Here is a 22,760-nt window from a genome sequence, read left to right on the forward strand (position 1 = left end):
ATTTCAAAAATCTCCTTAATTTCTGAAGAAGGCACCTTCTTCCATTTCTCTTCTTCCTCCTCTACAGCAAAATTCTGAGCTGCGATCTGTTGCTGTTCCTGCTGAAGCTCTTGCAGCTATTCAGTGGTTAGCTCTTCGTTGTGGTCTTCCACCAACTCTTCCACATCCTCCAAACTCACATCCAACCCCATGGAAATCGCCAATGCCACAATAGATTTCACAACTGACATAGGCTCATCAGGGTCAGCCACAAACCCTTCAAAATCCCTCTTGTGGACACAATCTGGCCACAATTTTCTCCAAGCAACAACATTTTCCTTGATTTCCTTTCTCTTTGCCACGATGGAAGATATGGTTGTATGGGGTTTGTTATACATCCTGGCCAGTTCAGCCACATGTACGCCACTTTCATATTGTTCAATGATATTTTTCTTAAATTCAATCATATTTCTCACCTTCTTTACCACAGGCTTGGCACTAGGAGCTTTCTTTGGAGCCATGGTAGCTTATTTAGCACTTGCAAGCACTAAAATGAATGGAATATTATGAAATATTTTGTATGAACAAGTGAGGGGACCATCGCTCACTGGTAAAAATGGCTCACTGGCTGGGAAGGGAGGCTGAGGCGGCTCAGAGCCGTGAGTACGTGTCCAGGACGAACGACGATTAGCGAGTCAACCGACCATTTGCGAGCCAATGTTTGGATGAAAATAACGCGACGATTTCCGAAAAGGACGACTATCGAGCCAGATGATTATTGAGAGACCACTGTATTTTTGTATGGTTTTTATGGTTATATTCTCATTTTTTTTTGTCTCCTTTGACAGAATGGAAGATATACATACTACAGAAATAGATATGATTTTGATTGGTTTCACGACGAAAAGTACCTTGAAATTGAGCTCAAAGTAGCAGAAATGTTCAATTCTTTGGCAATGCTCAAGAGTAAACAACTGATGTCACCATCCATTACCTGTCTGACTGGCACCAGCCCTCAACCTTCACATATTGGAAAGCTCTTCGACACCCTAGCAAAAATGGGAGCAGACATCATGAGGTAGCAGTGGCAGACAACATGAAGCAGCAGTGGCAGACATCATGAAGCAGCAGTGGCAGACATCATGAAGCAGCAGTGGCAGACAAAATGAAGCAGCAGTGGCAGACAACATGAAGCAGCAGTGGCAGACAACATGAAGTAGCAGTTGCAGACAACATGAAACAGCAGTGTAGCAATTAAGTGTAGCAATTATAAGTCACACTGTCTGACTTTTTTGGGTTATCCTAGGTTCTCTACACATGTAGTCAGGAGCAGGAATGGCCGCTGTGGTGGCCCTATAAACCCCAACAACAATAGCTGCTGTCACCGCCACCAGCCACATACGTAATTCATTTTATTCATTCTAGTGTATATATCATGTTTCTATGTTATTAACCCTTTTTGGGGTTTCGGCCGTACTAGTGCGGCTTATGCGCCAGTGTTTTTGATGTATGTACTAGTATGCATAAATTCTAGCGCCTTCAAATCTCGCGGGAAAAGGCTGGTAGGCCTAGATGTTAGAGAATGGGTGTGTGTGGTCGGTGTGCGCGGTAGAAAAAAAATCTGGGACCCAGTGGCGCATTGTGGGAACGCCATTTTAGTAGACCTTGTTCACCATGCCTCGCGGTAAGAAGCTCCTCCTCGGCGAATTGGGACACTTTTGTTCCCCAGTGACAGTTCTAATACAGATGGAAGTGCCAGTGAAGATAAGTTTCAAGGCTTCGGTGAGGTTGTGACCGAAACCAATGACCATAATATCGGTAATAGTGAGGAAAACCCAGACGACCCTCAGCCTTCCACCTCTGATGCTGGCCCATCTTGTTCACGTTCAGCTGTACCAGAATCAAAGAGGAAACTCCTATTTTCCCAAATCCCGGACTCAGATGTCAGCATTGGTGATGATAGTGATAGTGAATATGAACTACAAGCTCTTGAAACCAGTTCCTGTAGTGATAGTGAAGTGGAATATTCTCCAGTGAAGCGTCAGTATATACGACAATATATGCGCTCTGGTAGTGTGCCATATGCTATTCCAAGGGAAAGGAGTACATCTTGGAGTACATCCCATGGCTGTACAACAGGAACAGGCAGTGAAAATGACAATGATAGTGTTGCAATTGGGATGGAAAATGTGCATGGTGTGGTAGTAGTGGTGCCAGCCGTGAGGCACCAGCAGTGGGCCAAGCTGCCACCCACGCTGCTGCCACCCATGCTGCTGCCTCAGCTGGTCTACAACATAGGCCACCATCCCCTACCCACCCACCACACCAGCCTCCACAACCACAACCACCTGTCAATGTCCAGTACCCACCAGCAGGCCACACCTGGGATTGGCAGGAAGCTGTCAATTTTGCTCCAAATCCCCACCAGTTTGATGAAAGCCAAAGTGGAATACAGCCATGTTGTACACTGGGAAAAATGCCACTGAACTGGAATGTTTCGAGTTATTCTTTGACGAACCCCTGATGGAAATTATTGTCAGGGAAAGCAACAGATTCTACGAGTACACCATGGCAAACACATTACTTTCACCAAAATAATGTCTACACCAGTGGAAGGAGACAATTGTGGCTGAGATGTATCTTTTCTTTGCCACAATAATGCTTATGCCACATGTGTATAAGCACAGAGTGAAATCATACTGGTCAACAGACCGCCTGATTGCAACCCCAGGTTTCAGCGATATAATGGGAGTGAATCGATTTGTGTTACTGTTACATATGCTTCACTTCTCAGACAAAACCAGGCCTGACAGAAACGACAGGTTATATAAGATTAAGAATGTGTTTGTGTATCTGAAAGAGAAATTCAATATGTATTTTTATCCCTTCAGGAAGCTTGTAATTGATGAGTCTTTGATTCTGTTCAAAGGAAGACTCTCTTTCAAGCAGTACATACCAAGCAAGAGTAAACGCTTTGGTATAAAGTTGTTTGTGCTTTGTGATTGTTACAGTGGTCTGGTATCGGATATTATTGTGTACACTGGAAGTTATACATTGCAAAATACCAGGAAGTTATTGGGCATCTCTGGTGATGTGGTTAGAACAATGATAGAATCATACCTTGGTAAGGGGCATATATTATATACTGATAACTGGTACACAAGCCCCTCATCACTCAGTGACTTTTTGTGAGTGAACATGACAGATGTGTGTGGCACAGTGCGTGCAAATCGTAAGCATATGCCCAGGTTTGACGCTGGCACTCATAGAGGTGAGGTGCAGGCGTTTGCTGCCAATGGCATTTCGGTGGCATGACAAACGAGATGTCACACTGTTGTCATCAGTTCACCCTAATGAAATGGCAGGCACTGGCAGGCAGCATAGAGAAAGCAATGAACCCATTCTAAAACCTACAGCTGTGATTGATTACACCCTTAATATGTGCTCAGTGGAAAAATGTGACATGCAGATTGGGTTTACTGATTGTGTTCGCAAGAGTTATACAGTGGTCCCTCGTTTTTCGTAGTTAATCCGTTCCTGGAGTTGCTACTATTATCGAAATCTACGATTTGCGAATCAATTTTCCCCATAAGAAATAATGTAAATACAATTAATCCGTTCCTGACACCCAGAAGTACTAAAACAATTTTTTTTTTACGTGAAATATAGATGTAGCACATCAACAATACAATGGGAAATGATGAATGAAACATTAACAGCATAACACTTACCTTTATTGGAGATTCTTCTTAGTGTATGGGAGACTGGAGGAGAGAGATTGGATTGTTTACAGATTGGAAGGGGAATCCCCTTCCAGCAACACCTCAGGTACCAATTGTTTTTCTGGGGTTGCTTCTCTTCTGTTTCTTAATGCCACTAGGACCACCTTGAGAGTCACTAGTCCTGTCTTGCAAAATAACCATGGAGAGAGCTCTGTTTCTGGCGTCTCTTTAACACTTCCCTAAAATGGCCCAAGACTTTGTCACTGTATATATTTCTCACCTTCTTTACCACAGGCTTGGCACTAGGAGCTTTCTTTGGAGCCATGGTAGCTTATTTAGCACTTGCAAGCACTAAAATGAGTGGAATATTAAGAAATATTTCGTAGGAGCACTTGAGGGGACCTTCACTCACTGGTAAACAATGCCAGACTGGCTGGGTAGGGAGGCCGCCCCGGCTCACACTGTGCGTACGCGTCCCAGACGAACAACTATTCGCGACTCAACCTATGATTAGCGAGCCCATGTTTATACGAAAAATCCCTATGATTTCCGAAATCTATGATTCCCGAGAACTAGGAAAAGCGAGGGACCACTGTAATTGGTACATAAAACTCTTTCCATCTTCTGGACATTTCCATGTTCAATGCTTATAATAAGAAGAGGACCAGAAACAAACCATCATATGGCGAATTCTGTTTGTCTGTCATCAGACAAATAGTATTCAAGTACCAAGGAACAACACCTGCAATAGACCGCCCACTAAATTATCAACAACTACCTTCTCGTCTGAAGCATGGTGATCACTTCCTAGTAAAACTGCCTGCTACTGCTTTCAAGAAAAAGGCTCAGAAGGGGTGTTACGTCTGTGCACATACAAAAAAACGCCCACAACAACGCAGAGACACTCGTTTTATGTGTGAGGAGTGTAAAACACCACTGTGCATGACACCATGTTTCAAAGACTTCCACAGGCTGCAGAACTTCTAGAAACATTCCCTGTGACTGTATGTGTGCATATAAAATATAGAAAAATAGTAATAAACAACATTTTATATCGTTTAAATAAATAACAAAAAGGCACAATACCGTGACTGGAACGATACACAAATAACCCGCACATAAAAGAGAGAAGCTTACGACGACGTTTCGGTCCGACTTGGACCATTGCAGTGCTCCCCTTCCTTTGTATTTGACTGGCTCGTCTTCCTTATTTCCCACTTCTACCACTACCACTACTACTACCTCTTCTTCTACTTCAACTACTGATGAAATTAAGACACATGTGCGGCGTCTGGTTGTCTTTGTTGTGGACGTTTCGCCATCCAGTGGCTGGCTGGATGGCGAAACGTCTACGGTGGGGATGCCCGGGTGTTGTGCATGTGTCATTTCATCCTGTTGGTATTATATACAATTCTTGTACTACTACTACTACCACCTCCACCTCTTCCTGCCTATATATAGCCGTCCTGCTCCACCTCTGTTAGTGTGACTTTGTCAATGGTCCAAGTCGGACCGAAACGTCGTCGTAAGCTTCTTTCTTTTATGTGCGGGTTATTTGTGTTTTATATCGTTTGTGTGTGAAAACAACAATTACAGTGGACCCTTAACCAGCGATGGCATCGATTAACGATAAATCTAACTAGCGATACATTTAAACGCAAAAATTTTGCCTCAACTAGCGCTTAAAAACCCGACCAGCGCTATTCGTTCCGTACCATACACGTCCACTTTGGCCTGAGCGCGCCTAACTTGTCCCTTGGGTGTCAGTGTTTACAAGCCAGCCAGCCACCGCGGTCGCTTCCAAACATACAACAACTGGAACATTTCATATTATCACAGCCTTTGTAGTGATTGCACCTGCAAAATAAGTCACCATGGGCCCCAAGAAAGCTTCTAGTGCCAACCCTACAGCAAAAAGGGTGAGAATTACTATGGAGATGAAGAAAGAGATCATTGCTAAGTATGAAAGTGGAGTGCGTGTCTCTGAGCTGGTCAGGTTGTATAATAAACCCCAATCAACCATTGCTACTATTGTGGGTAAGAAAACGGTAATCAAGGAAGCTGTTCTTGCCAAAGGTGCAGCTGCTGCTGCACCACAGTCAGCTGTTGTTGTTGCTGCACCACCATCAGCTGTATTACTCGAAGATGTGGAGAGAGTGTTGTTGGTGTGGCTTAACGTGAAACAATTACCGAGAAACGATTAACCCCGGAGGGTTAGCCACCCAGGATAACCCAAGAAAGTCAGTACATCATCGAGGACTGTCTAACTCATTTCCATTGTGGTCCTTAATCTTGTCCCCCAGGATGCGACCCACAACAGTTGACTAACACCCAGGTGAACAGGAAAAAATGCCTGGAACTAGTGCTCATATTGGTGAGGTTAGTGGGGAGGATGTGGAAGAGTTGGTGGAGGAGGACAATGAAGAACAAACCACTGATGAGCTGCTAGATCATCTTCAACAGTAAGAGGCCACACCTGAGGAAACTGCTTCGGAGGAGGGGAGAGAGAAATTGAAGAAGTTGCCTACTTCAAAGATTAAGGAAATGTGTGCAAAGTGGCTTAAAGTGCAAACCTTTTTTGATGAAAATCACCCTCACACAGCTATTGCAAGCTGTGCTGGTGACTGTTACACTGACAATGTTGTGAAACACTTTAGGATAAAGGAACGAGAGGTACAGGCCTCTATGGACAGATATGTTGTGCGACAGAAGTCCAGTGACTCTGAAGCTGGTCCTAGTGGCATTAAAAGAACAAGGGAAGTAACCCCAGAAAAAGACTTGCTGCCTCAAGTGCTAATGGAAGGGGATTCCCCTTCTAAACACTAACAAGATCAACGGTCTCCCCTCCTCCCATCCCATCAATCACCACCAGATCTTCAATAAAGGTAAGTGTCATGTAACTGTGCATGTCTTCTTCAGTTTGTGTGTATTAAAATTAATATTTCATGTGGTAAAAATTTTTTTTTTCAATACTTTGGGGTGTCTTGCACGGATTAATTTGATTTCCATTATTTCTTATGGGGAAAATTAACTTGACTAACGATTATTTTGATTAACGATGAGCTCTCAGGAACGGATTAATATCGCTGGTTGAGGGTCCACTGTATAAACAATATAAGGACAACAGTGTTTGTGGAGTTACTGTGTAGTAAATAAAGAGAAAAAAACTTATAAAATAGTGCTAATATTGGTCTTATTATATGTACAATAATGTTGAGTTAAGTTAGACTTGTACAACAGTTAACTACAATTATATGTACAATAAAAGGCACATAATGTACAAGAAGTACACTTTTAAAAATATGATTTATTATTTTAAACTCATTCATTGATCTTCAGTTTTGTGGGATGACTGAATAAAGAAGTTGGTGATAAAGGAACTTACTAAGTTACAGTAGAAATATAATGAGACGATGTGAGTAATTAGTTTTGTATGGAAGTTGGAGGAACAACAGAGTTAAATGAGACGGTTTTATTTCACAGAATATTGATGGTTCAGTTATGTTTGCCAGATGTTATTTACCAAAACTTCTGAATCATCATCATCTTCTTGGTGTTTTTAGTGCCAGACCTAGTTCCTGGGCCTTTTGTTTATTCATATGTTCTTGCGCTACCTTCCACAGGATGGATATGGGCTGCACAATAAACTAGCAACTTCGGTGGCAAAATCTAAAAACTAATCTTGGAGGCCACCAGAGGATTGACTGGACATAATATCTTGAGCGTTGTTAATAACACTCCTCGTGTGCACGTGCGCCACATTCAGAAAAACATTCTCTACAATTTGATTTTTTTTTTTTGTAAACTGTAACACTGACAGCACCTTTCACAACAGTTAAAGGGTTAAAAATGTTTCAGTGGTGGGCCCCCCACCACAGCTTCAGTGAAGATTCTTCGGTGCTCAGAACTCTATCACTTGAAAATACTTAGTGATCAAGATCCCAAGAGTGAGATGTCTTCGGTGATGGTGTACTTAGTGCATGCACTGGTCTCCATTTCACCCTTACATCTCTGACATGCTACTGTACTGGGAGTTACACTCAATGGCCACTTTATTAGGAATACCCTTCTAGTACGGGTTTCTTTGTAGCATGATGACTTGACAGGCAGCGGTCCATTTGCAAGTGATGATGGATGCACTAAACTGTAGCAGTCATACACCATGACTCCATCACAGCACAAAGAAATGTTTTTTTTTTTTTTTTTCAACAAGTCGGCCGTCTCCCACCGAGGCAGGGTGACCCAAAAAAGAAAGAAAATCCCCAAAAAGAAAATACTTTCATCATCATTCAACACTTTCACCACACTCGCACATTATCACTGTTTTTGCAGAGGTGCTCAGAATACAACAGTCTAGAAGCATACACATATAAAGATACACAACATATCCCTCCAAACTGCCAATATCCCAAACCCCTCCTTTAAAGTGCAGGCATTGTACTTCCCATTTCCAGGACTCAAGTCCGACTATATGAAAAATGTATCTTCATATTATGGAGACCTCTTAATCTAGTGCATCCACTAGTGCTTGAAAAAAGAACATAAGCCTGCCAAGACATCGTGCTGCAAGGAAACTCCTACTCACACCCTCAATGAAGAAAGATTGCCTGCAGTTTGGCAGAAAATATATGCATTGGAATGCTGACTGAAAAAAAGTCATGTGGTCAGATGAATCCACATTTCAGTGTATTTGAGGTCATCAGAGCAGGGCGAGGCACCCCTCCTCCATCAGCAGGTATAACCCTGCATACACAGTGAGCGTCATAAAGCACCCACAATCCTTAAGAGTTTGGGGTTGCTTTAGTAGTTTACTTGGTCATGGGGGTTTGTACTTCCTTCCCCAAAACTACAATGAATGCCAACCACTACTTCACCATACCTGAGGATCATCTGCTCAATATTTTTGAAATTCACAACTGCACCACCTTCATGTATGACAGCACCCCACCACAATACCAAAAACATAACCCAGCGGCTTTCTGAGAAAAATATTGCGGTTTTGCAGTGGCCAGGGAATAGTCCAGACCTCAATCCTATTGAGACTGCCTGGAATATTATGAAAAGGAATATTATGTGAAATCCTGCCACATTTCATCCATGTTGTGCATGCACAACATGGACATTTGGGTCAACCAGTTATTCATTGAATATAACACGCAATATAAGACAAAATGTTTGTCTGATCTAAATTACATCATGTTCCACTTATTTAAACTGCAAAAAAGAAACCAAATGATTTATATCATGTACAGTTTCTCAAGTAGCCATAGATTCAAGGAATACAAGGGATAAAACAGAGAATCGAGCCTGCTTGCTTTTTTTTTTTTTTACACAACAAAAATTAATAATTTTGTTCATTCAAATTATGTGTTACTAAAAAATGAATATGGTGGCAATTTTTTTATTTGTGCATTCAGACACCCATGCTTTCATAGCTAAATTATGAGTTCATATTACAGACGGCACCAGATATCTTCTCAATGGGCTGACCAAGAGCTCTTGGAACCATCAGAATGGGAATGGAACAGGTTGTCATCCCCTCCTTTGAACGACTGGTGTCTTCCTTTTTCTTTCTTACGACATTGGCTATTTTTTCACCAAGAAAGGGTAACCCAAAAAAAGGCATTAACCATCACTATCAATAGCTCTCTGGCCAGAAGTACAGATATCACAAATCAAATGACAACATACCCACCCATCTTTCATAATCAGGCACTATATTTTACATCTCCAGAACTCAGGTCCAGCTAACTGCTTGCCCTGAATTCTTCATGTGTCAGAGGGAAAATATTTAACAGGAATTTCTTTAGAACAATTCAATACCTCACAAGGATTGAAAAAAACATTATGCCTAAGGATCTTAAGGAGAGTGCATATAGGCATCTCCTGGCAGATTTTCAGACAACGCTGAATAATTATATCATTCTTGCATATTTTTTTGGGATGCCTAACAGCCAATCACCAGATAATGATCTACTGTGGATGGTGTTTTCTGTCAGGAAAGAGGACAAATGTCATCTAACACTGATGCTGTCAGCTGATAATCTATCAACTGGTTAACCCCAGAAAGATATACTTCTAACAACAGTCTTTATATACTATACCTGAGTATGCTATACCCAGTGAAAAATATTAAAATATAATCATTCTACTCAAAATTTATTACTGATAGTGAGGAATATCTAAAGTGACAGTCACTGTAATGAGGCTTACCACCATGCTATCCCGACCCACACCAGTGAATACTTCACAAGGATTAAGTATCCCATGACTTGCTTATCAGAGCTAAGTTTTACACCCCACTTACAGACCAGAGGCTGACAACACAGCCTGGTATTGAGTTAAGATAATGATGCTAGTACATAATACAACAAGAGTGAAAAATTAACAAGTATCTCCTACCTCCTGGCTTCTCCCAGGGTCGCTTCCTCTTCTCCGGCTGCTGCTCTCCCTCCTGCAACTGCATCTCATTATCGCACATTGTAACCTGAAAATTATACCGAGTAATAATGGAGGGGAAAACAGAATAGGGATGGAGAAAGAAGGCACAGAAATGAGAGGAAACTGCCAGTCAATGAGTGGTATTATTAGTATTGTAGCAGCCAACTAGAAAAGTCAGTGTGATATTATCAGCACTGGAGCAGCCAACTAGAACAGTTAAGTGTGGTATTATCAGTACTGTAGCAGCCAACTAGAACAATCAATGTGGTATTATCAGTACTGTAGCAGCCAACTAGAACAGTCAGTCAACTAAAACCGTCAGTCAACTAGAACAATCAGTCAACCAGAACAGTCGGTCAATTAGAACAGCCAGTCAACTGGAATAGTCAATCAGAACAGTCAGTCAACTAGAACAGTTAGGCAATTAGAACCAATCAACTAGAACAGTCAGTCAGCTAGAACGATCAGTCAATTAGAACAGCCAGTCAACTGGAATAGTCAATCAGAACAGTCAGTCAACTAGAACAGTTAGTCAATTAGAACCAATCAACTAGAACAGTCAGTCAGCTAGAACGATCAGTCAACTAGAACAGCCAGTCAACTAGAACAAATCAACTAGAACAGTCGGTCAACTAGAACAGTCAGTTAACTAGAACAGTCAGTTAATCAGAATAGCCAGTCAACTAGAACAGTCAGTACTGTTACCATGAACTCAGCTATTTACACTGTTTGAACTATTTCTCATCATGACATTCAACAACCTTCTTGTCTTTTGTTGTTCTTACCTTAATCAAATTTGGGACAGAAAACTGTACGTTACAAGCAAGAAATCATCAATGTAATTACAGCCCCTCCTCACTTAGCGACATGCTCGTTTACCGACAACTCAGACTTACGACGGGCTCTCTGACCAGTATGCATACCATGATAGGGACCAAGGGAGACTACTATGGGAGGAAACTGTTAAGGCCACAAGGCACGATAACGTAGTAAATTCTAGGAGACTAACTTTAGTCATATTGATTGGAATTTCTTGACTGGGAATTTAGAATCAAACGACTTCTTAGAAGTAGTTCAGGATTGTTTTTTGAAGCAGTTTGTGACAAAGCCTACAAGGGGAAATAACCTGCTTGACTTGGTTTTGGCAAACAAGGAAACCCTTGTTAATAATTTAGAAATGACAGAGGAACTTGGCACAAGCAATCACAAATCAATTACCTTTAGCATTGAATGGAAGTATGATAGTAGGGATAATTCAGTACTGGTCCCAGATTTTCGCTTAGCAGATTACAATGGGCTTAGAGAACACTTATCATCTGTGGACTGGGGCAACGAAGAGAGTTATCAGTATGACAGTTTTCTTAACACAATACATGCTGCACAAAGGACATTTATCCCATATAAGGAAATTAGATCGAATAGAAATGACCCCAAATGGATGAATAATAGGCTCAGATATCTTTTAGGACAGAAAAAAGGAATTTATAGGCGTATTAAAAGAGGTGAGGGTCATCTTATGAATCGGTATATTGACATTAAGAGGGACGTTAAAATGGGGATAAGAAAAGCTAAACGGGACTATGAAATTAAAGTTGCTAGGGATTCGAAAACTAAACCCAAAAGTTTTTTCCAGGTTTATAGAACAAAAGTTAGAGATAAGATAGGTCCCTTTAAAAATAACTCTGGGCATCTCACTGACAAGGAGAATGAAATGTGCTCTATTCTTAATAATTATTTTCTCTCGGTTTTCACTCGGGAAGACACTAACAATATTCCAGTAATTAATTTTTATAGTGGGCCTGATGATGATAAATTATGCAATATCACAGTCACTACCGAATTGGTTATCAAACAGACAGACCGGCTAAAGCAAAATAAATCCCCGGGCCCTGATGAACTTTTTTCAAGGGTTCTTAAAGAGTGTAAAATGGAACTTTGTGAACCATTGACTAATATTTTTAATATTTCTCTTCAAACAGGTGTAGTGTCAATATGTGGAAGATGGCTAATGTACAGTGGACCCCCGCTTAACGATCACCTCCCAATGCGACCAATTATGTAAGTGTATTTATGTAAGTGCGTTTGTACGTGTATGTTTGGGAGTCTGAAATGGACTAATTTACTTCACAATATTCCTTATGGGAACAAATTCGGTCAGTACTGGCACCTGAACATACTTCTGGAATGAAAAAATATCGTTAACCGGGGGTCCACTGTAAATCCTATTTTTAAAGCAGGGAATAAGTCATTACCGTCAAATTACCGCCAAATAAGCCTAACCTCAATTGTAGGCAAATTACTAGAGTCAATTATAGCTGATAATATAAGAAGCCATCTCGATAAGCACAGCTTGATTAATGATACTCAGCATGGATTCACGAGGGGCCGTTCCTGCCTAACTACAGTAATTTATTAACCTTCTTCAGTAAAGCTTTTGAGGCAGTTGATCATGGTAAAGAATTCGGTATTGTTTATTTAGATTTTAGTAAGGCTTTTGATAGAGTACCGCACCAGAGACTGCTAAAAAAAAGTGGCAGCTCATGGCATTGGGGGAAAAGTGCTCTCATGGATCGAGTCATGGCTCACTAATAGGAAGCAGAGAGTATGTTTAAATGGGGTTAAATCCGAGTGGGGATCTGTAACAAATGGCATACCACAGGGATCAGTCTTAGGCCCATTGTTGTTTATAATATATATTAATGACCTTGATGAGGGTATTACTAGTGATATGAGCAAATTTGCCAATGACACAAAGATAGGTAGGATGATTGATTCAAACGTGGATGTTAGGGAACTTCAAGAGGATTTAGACAAACTATTCTTGGTCAGAAAAGTGGCAGATGCAGTTCAATGTAGATAAATGCAAAGTTCTGAAGCTCGGGAGTGTCCATAACCCTAGCACTTATAAGTTAAATAATGTAGAACTTAGCCAAACAGATTGCAAAAAGGACTTGGGGGTTATGGTGAGCAGCAACCTTAAACCAAGACAGCAATGCCTAAGCGTACATAATAAGGCAAATAGATTATTAGGATTTATATCAAGAAGTGTAAGCAACAGAAGTCCAGAGGTTATACTGCATCATTAGTAAGGCCTCACCTAGATTATGCAGCTAAGTTCTGGTCTCCATATTACAGAATGGACATAAATTCGTTAGAAAACATTCACCGTAGAATGACTAAATTAAAACATAGCATTAGAAATCTTCCTTATGAAGAAAGATTGAAGACTCTTAAATTACATTCACTTGTTAGATGAAGAATGAGGGGAGACATGATAGAAGTGTATAAGTGGAAGATGGGTATTAATAAAGGGGATATTAATAAGGTCTTGAGGATATCTCTCCAAGAGAGAACCCGCAGTAATGGATTTAAACTAGACAAGTTTAGGTTCAGAAAGGACATAGTAAAGTACGTATTGGTTTGGAAATAGGGTAGCTGACGAGTGGAACAGTCTACCTAGTTGGGTTATTGAGGCTAGGACTTTGGGTAGTTTCAAATTTAGGTTGGATAAATATATGAGTGAGAGGGGTTGGATTTGAGTGGGACTTGCAAATGAGTGGATAGAGTTTTTTTTTTTTTTTTCAACAAGTCGGCCGTCTCCCACCGAGGCAGGGTGATCCAAAAAAGAAAATCCCCAAAAAGAAAATACTTTCATCATCATTCAACACTTTCACCACACTCGCACATTATCACTGTTTTTGCAGAGGTGCTCAGAATACAACAGTCTAGAAGCATACACATATAAAGATACACAACATATCCCTCCAAACTGCCAATATCCCAAACCCCTCCTTTAAAGTGCAGGCATTGTACTTCCCATTTCCAGGACTCAAGTCCGACTATATGAAAATAACCGGTTTCCCTGAATCCCTTCACTAAATATTACCCTGCTCACACTCCAACAGATCGTCAGGTCCCAAGTACCATTCGTCTCCATTCACTCCTATCTAACACGCTCATGCACACTTGCTGGAAGTCCAAGCCCCTTGCCCACAAAACCTCCTTTACCCCCTCTCTCCAACCCTTTCGAGGACGACCCCTACCCCGCCTTCCTTCCTCTATAGATTTATATGCTTTCCATGTCATTCTACTTTGATCCATTCTCTCTAAATGACCAAACCACCTCAACAACCCCTCTTCTGCCCTCTGACTAATACTTTTATTAACTAAACACCTTTTCCTAATTTCCACACTCCGAATTTTCTGCATAATATTTACACCACACATTGCCCTTAAACAGGACATCTCCACTGCCTCCAACCGTCTCCTCGCTGCTGCATTTACCACCCAAGCTTCACACCCATATAAGAGTGTTGGTACTACTATACTTTCATACATTCCCTTCTTTGCCTCCATAGATAACGTTTTTTGACTCCACATATACCTCAACGCACCACTCACCTTTTTTCCCTCATCAATTCTATGATTAACCTCATCCTTCATAAATCCATCCGCCGACACGTCAACTCACAAGTACAGTGGACCCCCGCTTAACGATCACCTCCAAATGCGACCAATTATGTAAGTGTATTTATGTAAGTGCGTTTGTACGTGTATGTTTGGGGATCTGAAATGGACTAATCTACTTCACAATATTCCTTATGGGAAAAAATTCGGTCAGTACTGGCACCTGAACATACTACTGGAATGAAAAAAGTTCGTTAACCGGGGGTCCACTGTATCTGAAAACATTCACTTCTTCCATACTCCTCCTCCCCAATTTGATATCCAATTTTTCTTTATCTAAATCATTTGACACCCTCATCACCTTACTCTTTTCTATGTTCACTTTCAACTTTCTACCTTTACACACATTCCCAAACTCATCCACTAATTTTTCTTTAGAATCTCCCATAAGCACAGTATCATCAGCAAAAAGTAACTGTGTCAATTCCCATTTTGAATTTGATTCCCCAAAATTTAATCCCACTCCTCTCCCGAACACCCTAGCATTTACTTCCTTTACAACCCCATCTATAAATATATTAAACAACCATGGTGACATTACACATCCCTGTCTAAGACCTACTTTTACCGGGAAGTAGTCTCCCTCTCTTCTACACACCCTAACCTGAGCCTCACTATTCTCATAAAAACTTTACAGCATTTAATAACTTACCACCTATTCCATATACTTGCAACATCTGCCACATTGCTCCTCTATCCACTCTATCATATGCCTTTTCTAAATCCATAAATGCAATAAAATCTTCCCTACCTTTATCTAAATACTGTTCACATATATGCTTCAATGTAAACACTTGATCTACACATCCCCTACCCACTCTGAAACCTCCTTGCTCATCCGCAATCCTACATTCTGTCTTACCTCTAATTCTTTCAATTATAACCCTACCGTACACTTTTCCTGGTATACTCAGTAAGCTTATTCCTCTATAATTTTTACAGTCTCTTTTGTCCCCTTTCCCTTTATATAAAGGGACTATACATGCTCTCTGCCAATCCCTAGGTACCTTCCCCTCTTTCATACATTTATTAAACAGAAGTACCAACCACTCCAACACTATATCCCCCCCTGCTTTTAACATTTCTGTCATGATCCCATCAGTTCCAGCTGCTTTACCCTTTCATTTTACGTAATGCCTCACGTACCTCCTCCACACTTACATTCTGCTCTTCTTCACTCCTAAAAGATGGTATACCTCCCTGACCAGTGCATGAAATTACTGCCTCTGTTTCTTCCTTAACATTTAAAAGTTCCTCAAAATATTCTCGCCATCTACCTAATACCTCCATCTCCCCATCTACTAACTCCCCTACTCTGTTTTTAACTGACAAATCCATACTTTCCCTAGGCTTTCTTAACTTGTTTAACTCACTCCAAAATTTTTTCTTATTTTCATTAAAATTTCTTGACAGTGCCTCTCCCACTCTATCATCTGCTCTCCTTTTGCACTCTCTCACCACTCTCTTTACCTTTCTTTTACTCTCCATATACTCTGCTCTTCTTATAACACTTCTGCTTTGTAAAAACCTCTCATAAGCTACCTTTTTCTCTTTTATCACACCCTTTACTTCATCATTCCACCAATCACTCCTCTTTCCTCCTGCCCCCACCCTCCTATAACCACAAACTTCTGCCCCACATTCTAATACTGCATTTTTAAAACTATTCCAACCCTCTTCAACCCCCCCCCCACTACTCATCTTTGCACTAGCCCACCTTTCTGCCAATAGTCGCTTATATCTCACCCGAACTTCCTCCTCCCTTAGTTTATACACTTTCACCTCCCTCTTACTTGTTGTTGCCACCTTCCTCTTTTCCCATCTACCTCTTACTCTAACCGTAGCTACAACTAAATAATGATCCGATATATCAGTTGCCCCTCTATAAACATGTACATCCTGGAGCCTACCCATCAACCTTTTATCCACAAATACATAATCGAATAAACTACTTTCATTACGTGCTACATCATACCTTGTATATTTATTTATCCTCTTTTTCATAAAATATGTATTACTTATTACCAAATCTCTTTCTACACATAGCTCAATTAAAGGCTCCCCATTTACATTTACCCCTGGCACCCCAAATTTACCTACTACTCCCTCCATAACATTTTTACCCACTTTAGCATTGAAATCCCCAACCACCATTACTCTCACACTTGATTCAAAACTCCCCACGCATTCACTCAACATTTCCCAAAATCTCTCTCTCTCCTCTACACTTCTCTCTTCTCCAGGTGCATACACGCTTATTATAACCCACTTTTCACATCCAATCTTTATTTTACTCCACATAATCCTTGAATTAATACATTCATAGTCCCCTCTTTTCCTGCCATAGCTTATCCTTCAACATTATTGCTACTCCTTTAGCTCTTACTCTATTTGAAACCCCTGACCTAATTAAATAACTAACCCTGACCTAATCCCATTTATTCCTCTCCACTGAAACTCTCCCACCCCCTTCAGCTTTGTTTCACTTAAAGCCAGGACATCCAGCTTCTTCTCATTCATAACATCCACAATCATCTCTTTCTTATCATCTGCACAACATCCATGCACATTCAGACTTCCCACTTTGACAATTTTCTTCTTATTCTTTTTAGTAATCTTTACAGGAAAAGGGGTTACTAGCCCATTGTTCCCGGCATTTTAGTTGACTTTTACAACACGCATGGCTTACGGAGGAAAGATTCTTATTCCACTTCCCCATGGATATAAAAGGAAAAGTAATAAGACCAAGAACTATTAAGATAAAATCAAAGAAAACTCAGATGAGTGTGTATAAATAAATGTGTACATGTATGTGTAGTGTGACCTAAGTGTAAGTAGAAGTAGCAAGACATGCCTGTAATCTTGCATATTTATGAGACAGACAAAAGACATCAGCAATCCTACCATCATGTAAAACAATTACAGGCTTTCGTTTTACACTCACTTGGCAGGACGGTAGTACCTCCCTGGATGGTTGCTGTCTACCAACCTATCAGAGCTTATTTCTTGGGTAGCATTGAAAATTGGGTTGGACAAATGTTTTGTTAGTGGGATGGATTGTAAAGGACCTGCCTAGTATGGGCCAACAGGCCTGCTGCAGTGTTTCTCCTTTCTTATGTTCTTATAATGTATATCAGAGCAGATTTCCTCTAATCTGTTTATTACAATATACAGTGCATTTAAAAATATACCAAAATAAACATTTAAAAATATACCAAAAATGTTATAAATGGTGCAAAGGTAACATTAAAACAATATCAAAGATGGTTGACACAATCCCACTACCATTATTGTATGCTCCTCACTTAGAGATGAATTTGCTTACCAATGAGGTCTTAGGAACGGAACTCAGTCGTTAACCCTTTGAGAGTCGCCAAGCCCTCTCAGAGACTTGTTCTCAGGGTCGCCAAAATTTAAAAAAAAAAAAAAAAAAAAAAAAAAAAAATCTGATGAAAAGATAGAGAATCTTTTCCCGATCATAATGACACCAAAAGTATGAAATTTGATGGAAAACTCACGTAATTATGCTCTCGCGAAGTTAGCGGTCTTGACGATGTTGACGCATCGGCAATTTTGCCCACTTTGAGCCCTATTTTCGGCCAATTTTGCTAGAACTCCGTTTTTTCTATCGAATGAGTACAAGAAACCACCCATTTACCGATTTCAACTATCCAATAAAGTGGTCAGAATTTAGCAATTTTGCCAATTTCACACAAATTTCAGAAGATGCCAATTTCCAAATAGGGTCCAGAATAAACAAGAAAGACATTCCTGGCACTAAAATAGCATTTCCTCTGTTCGTTAGTCACGTCCCCAGGTCCCTCTTACATTTCTTTTGCTTTCCACTTTGAATTTTTATTCTCACAAAAAATAGTAGATTTACTGTTATGCAGACTACTGCATTAGTGTAGTAATGGTATAAATAACATCAGCGCACTTGTGAAAGAATATTAGATCCACCAGTTGACGTGTATTGGACGCATGGCATGATTTGTTTACTTTTGAACTTTGGTAAACATCGATTTCAAGGTACTTTTCATTGTGAAACCAATCAAAATCATCTCAATTTCTGTAATATGTCTTCCATTCTATAAACTAAGACCAGGAAAACTAAAATACAACCATAAATACCATACGAAAATACAGTGCAAAGTCGGTTTTAAACCAAAAACACGGTCAAAGTTTTTTCTCATTACGCACTGTGTGCTGCAGGATATTTTTTATACTGTGCACACTGATCACATAGACCCATTCTTTCATATGTAGGCCTACCAGCTTTCTCTTGCTAGATTTGAGGGCGCTAGAATTTATGCGTACTAGTATACGTCAAAAACCATGGCGCGTAAGCCGTACTAGTACGGCCGAAACCCTGAAAGAGTTAAGTGAGGAGAGGCTGTATTACAAAAGAAAACTATGTGTCAAACCATAACCTGTATCACTCCACTGTCTTCTGGGCCTAATTCATGAAAGCATTAGTGAAACACAAACTTTCTTAATAATTTGTTAAAACTTAAGCCTTTTCTCACACTGAAGTGGAGTAATGCGATGATACCAATTTTTTTTTGCCAATATCAATGTCTGTGGAGAAATTTTTTCCAGGAGGGGGGTTATCAGCCCCCTTCAGCCCATTTCATCCCTTTTCAGCCCTGAAGGGCCAGCCCTCTCAGAAGTGACAAGCATCTTGTTTACTGCTACATCAAGTAATTACCAGCAAATGTTTAACCAGCGTGTACCAGTTACATGGTCACGTGGTTCTTTGCAAGAGAGCAGTGTTGCAAGTGTGTAGTTTAAATAAGATACAATCAGTCTCTTACATTAGCAGGACAATTAAGGATAATCCCGCACCCACTTTATTACTACGTTAAAGATGTACAGGAAGGCCCCGCTTTACGGCGTTTCACTTTACGGCGTTCCGCTAATACGGACATTTCAAATTATGACCAAAACTCACTATACGGCTCCCCCCACCTGACTTTCTAATACGGTCACCGTGCCCCACCCTGTTTGTTTACATTCTCCATGAGCTCAGTAAGCACTAAGTCTCTCCATTTTGTCTGGAAACTCCAAAATTTCAAATGTTTTTAAAAGTTATTTCATATTTTATATATACTCTGATAATTATACTTATGTATACCTGTACCTAAATAAACTTACATACATCGAGTCATTTAAATGTTGTATATTACGTTAATATACACATTTTCATTAATCCATCCATGATATTTTTTTCAAAATTATATAATAAACACGATGCATAACATATAAATAAGATAAATACACCCCACAGTAGAATAAATAAACAAATGTGAGATGTGAGCAGACGACTTGCACAAGTGGTGATAATAACAATACTCGCCGAGTCTCATTAAATGTCGTATATTACGGTAATATACACATTTTCATTAATCCATCCATGATATTTTTTTCAAAATTATATAATAAACACGATGCATAACATATAAATAAGATAAATACACCCCACAGTAGAATAAATAAACATAAATGTGAGATGTGGTAGCAGACGACTTGCACAAGTGGTGATAATAACAATACTCACCGAGTCTCATTAAATGTCGTATATTGTGGTAATATACACATTTTCATTAATCCAGCCATGATATTTTTTTCAAAATTATATAATAAACACGATACATAACATAAAAAGATGATAAATACACCCCACAATAGAATAAATAAACATAAATATAAGATGTGGGAGCCTGGTTTGTTTACATAACTCTGCGCCTGTTACCTCTCATGTACTCATTCTTTCTCTCTCTCATTTATTCGTTTTATCTCATTTACTTACTCCTGACCCTACATTAAGACTACAAATATTTTAAGGTAAGTAATGAGTGAACTGTATATACATTTTATCGCTCTGGGATGCTTAAATATCATAGAATAGTATGTGTGGGTGGGGTGGCCTGGTGAGGTAGCCTGGCTATTACAATACATACCACACTTGATTTCTTACAATAAATACTACTTGTCTCACCCTAGATTAAGACTAAATATTTTAAGGTAAGTAATGAGTGCACTATGTGTGTATTGTACCTTTTTATTGTTTTTTGATGCCTGGTTCTATTGCTAACTTAATATATGTTAGTGTAAACTTGTTATCTAGTGTTTGTATGCATTTATAAGTGGAAAAAAAGGGTGTTCCACTTTACGGCGATTTCCGCTTTACGGTGGTAGCCTGGAACCTAACCTGCCGTATAAGTGGGGCCCTCCTGTACATTGTTGTCTATGCTTAAGACAGCAAGAATCAAGCATTCTGCATTGCTTCATAGTGGAAGTTTGGCAAGGAGGGGAAATATGCTGTCAGCTTTTCCTTTATGCTAGAGGACAAGTGAGGTGGGGTGAGAGGCGTCGGTGGTGAGATTGCTTTTGACCCTGCTGGGGGAAACACTGACGCCGGGATAATGAACAAAGAACACTGATCCGCGCATTTTTGTGCATAAAACTGTCTCAAAGAACACATCTAAACACTTACAGAGAAATGTGATCAGCTTCTTTAGTGATAAAATTGTGAATAATGAAGACAAACCTTGTGGAACATAGTGTACCAGCATATGTATTCCTAGGTGGAAGACGTGGACATCCAAAGACACTTCAGCTTCTATCAAGTCACCAATACCTATCGAAGGTGTAAAGAACACCATAGCTCACGCTACAAGAGCAAGGTAGCTTTCGAATTACCTTGTCATACAGGGGACTGCGCAGTTCTTGTGTCGCAAGGGGTTTGAAATCAACCTATAGTCGGAAGTGAGGTGAGGACTTTATAGTCCACACACGAGTATTCTAGTCAGCAATCGCCTGCAGGGACGGCTGTGTAGGCGAAAGCTGTCTTTCAAGATAAGTTTCCCTACAGTCCACTATTTGATCTTTGACTTAGCTTGTAACATTAACTTCAACAATGTCTACACTTTTCCAATACAGTTATTTTTTTTAAAATTACACACGATAACTATGTTTAACATACTGTATTTGGTAAAGGAATATGTATTGCTCAACAGGTATTAAACAAACCAGGAAGTTAAATATTAATTAACTTAATTTTTCTGAGGTTCCAGTTAATAAATACGTACACCTACCATCCGACTTACGACCTGCTCGACATATGTCCACTCAACTTACGACCGTGCATCTGGCAGCTGGGCTGGGCCGGCTGATGCACACCGCTGTACAATATTTGACAATACTCACGGCGGCAATGCATCATGCAGGCAGCATCAGGGTGAGTAACCCTGCCCTATCAGCAGCATCATACTGTATTAACTGTACTAACTGGACAGTAAATTTCACCATGGCCCCTAAGATGAAGTCTGAATCTTGCACTGGAGATTGTGGCAAGAAAGGCTCTTATTCTCGAACTCTCTATTTGTTTTCACTGTTGCACATAAACCTGTCTGTATCTGTCTGCCTGTATATCTGTGTATGCCTGTATCTCTGTGTGTCTGTCTACCTGTGTGTCTGTCTTTCTGTCTACTTGTGTCTATGTCTACCTGTGTGTGTCTTTCTGTCTACCTGTGTGTTTGTCTTTCTGTCTACCTGTGTGTCTGTCTTTCTGTCTACCTGTGTGTCTGTCTTTCTGTCTACCTGTGTGTCTGTCTTTCTGTCTACCTGTGTGTCTCTTTCTGTCTACCTGTGTATGTGTGTGTGTGTCTGTGTGTCTGTCTTTCTGTCAACTTGTGTGTCTGTCTTTATGTCTACCTGTGTGTGTCTGCCTACTTGTGTGTGTCTTTCTGTCTACCTGTGTGTTTGTCTTTCTGTCTACCTGTGTGTCTGTTTTTGTCTACTTGTGTGTCTATCTTTCTGTCTACCTGTGTGTCTGTCTTTCTGTCTGCTTGTCTGTCTCAGAGCCACTCATTAAGAGTGTAATTGGTCTTGAAGACGCCACATTAATAATGATAATAACAATAATCGCTGAGGCGCATTAAATGTGTATAAAACGTTAATATTGACATTTTGCTTAATCCATCTATGATTTTTTTTTTCAAAATTATATAATAAGCATGCTACATAACATATAAACATATAAATTAACAAATATGAGATGTTTTTCTGGTTGGCTTGGCAGAGTGAACAAAAACCATTCGTGTCCAGGCTGGTAACAATAACAACAACAACGTTTGTTTACAAACCTCG

The 22,760-nt window shown here is 40.0% G+C and overlaps 1 protein-coding gene across 7 annotated transcripts in view; it reads right to left on the reverse strand.

Moving 5' to 3' along the window:
* The window catches only part of LOC138854804 (double-stranded RNA-specific editase B2-like), a 189,721-nt gene that overhangs the window by 149,919 nt on the left and 17,042 nt on the right, over positions 1-22,760 (reverse strand). For all 7 annotated transcript variants that reach the window (XM_070099943.1, XM_070099942.1, XM_070099941.1 and 4 more), the window contains one exon: positions 10,104-10,188. In XM_070099943.1, coding sequence (XP_069956044.1) covers positions 10,104-10,188 — 85 coding nt within the window. The remainder of the gene's footprint in view (positions 1-10,103; positions 10,189-22,760) is intronic.

Source organism: Cherax quadricarinatus, chromosome 70 (genome assembly GCF_038502225.1).
Source record: "Cherax quadricarinatus isolate ZL_2023a chromosome 70, ASM3850222v1, whole genome shotgun sequence".
NCBI lineage: Eukaryota > Metazoa > Arthropoda > Malacostraca > Decapoda > Parastacidae > Cherax > Cherax quadricarinatus.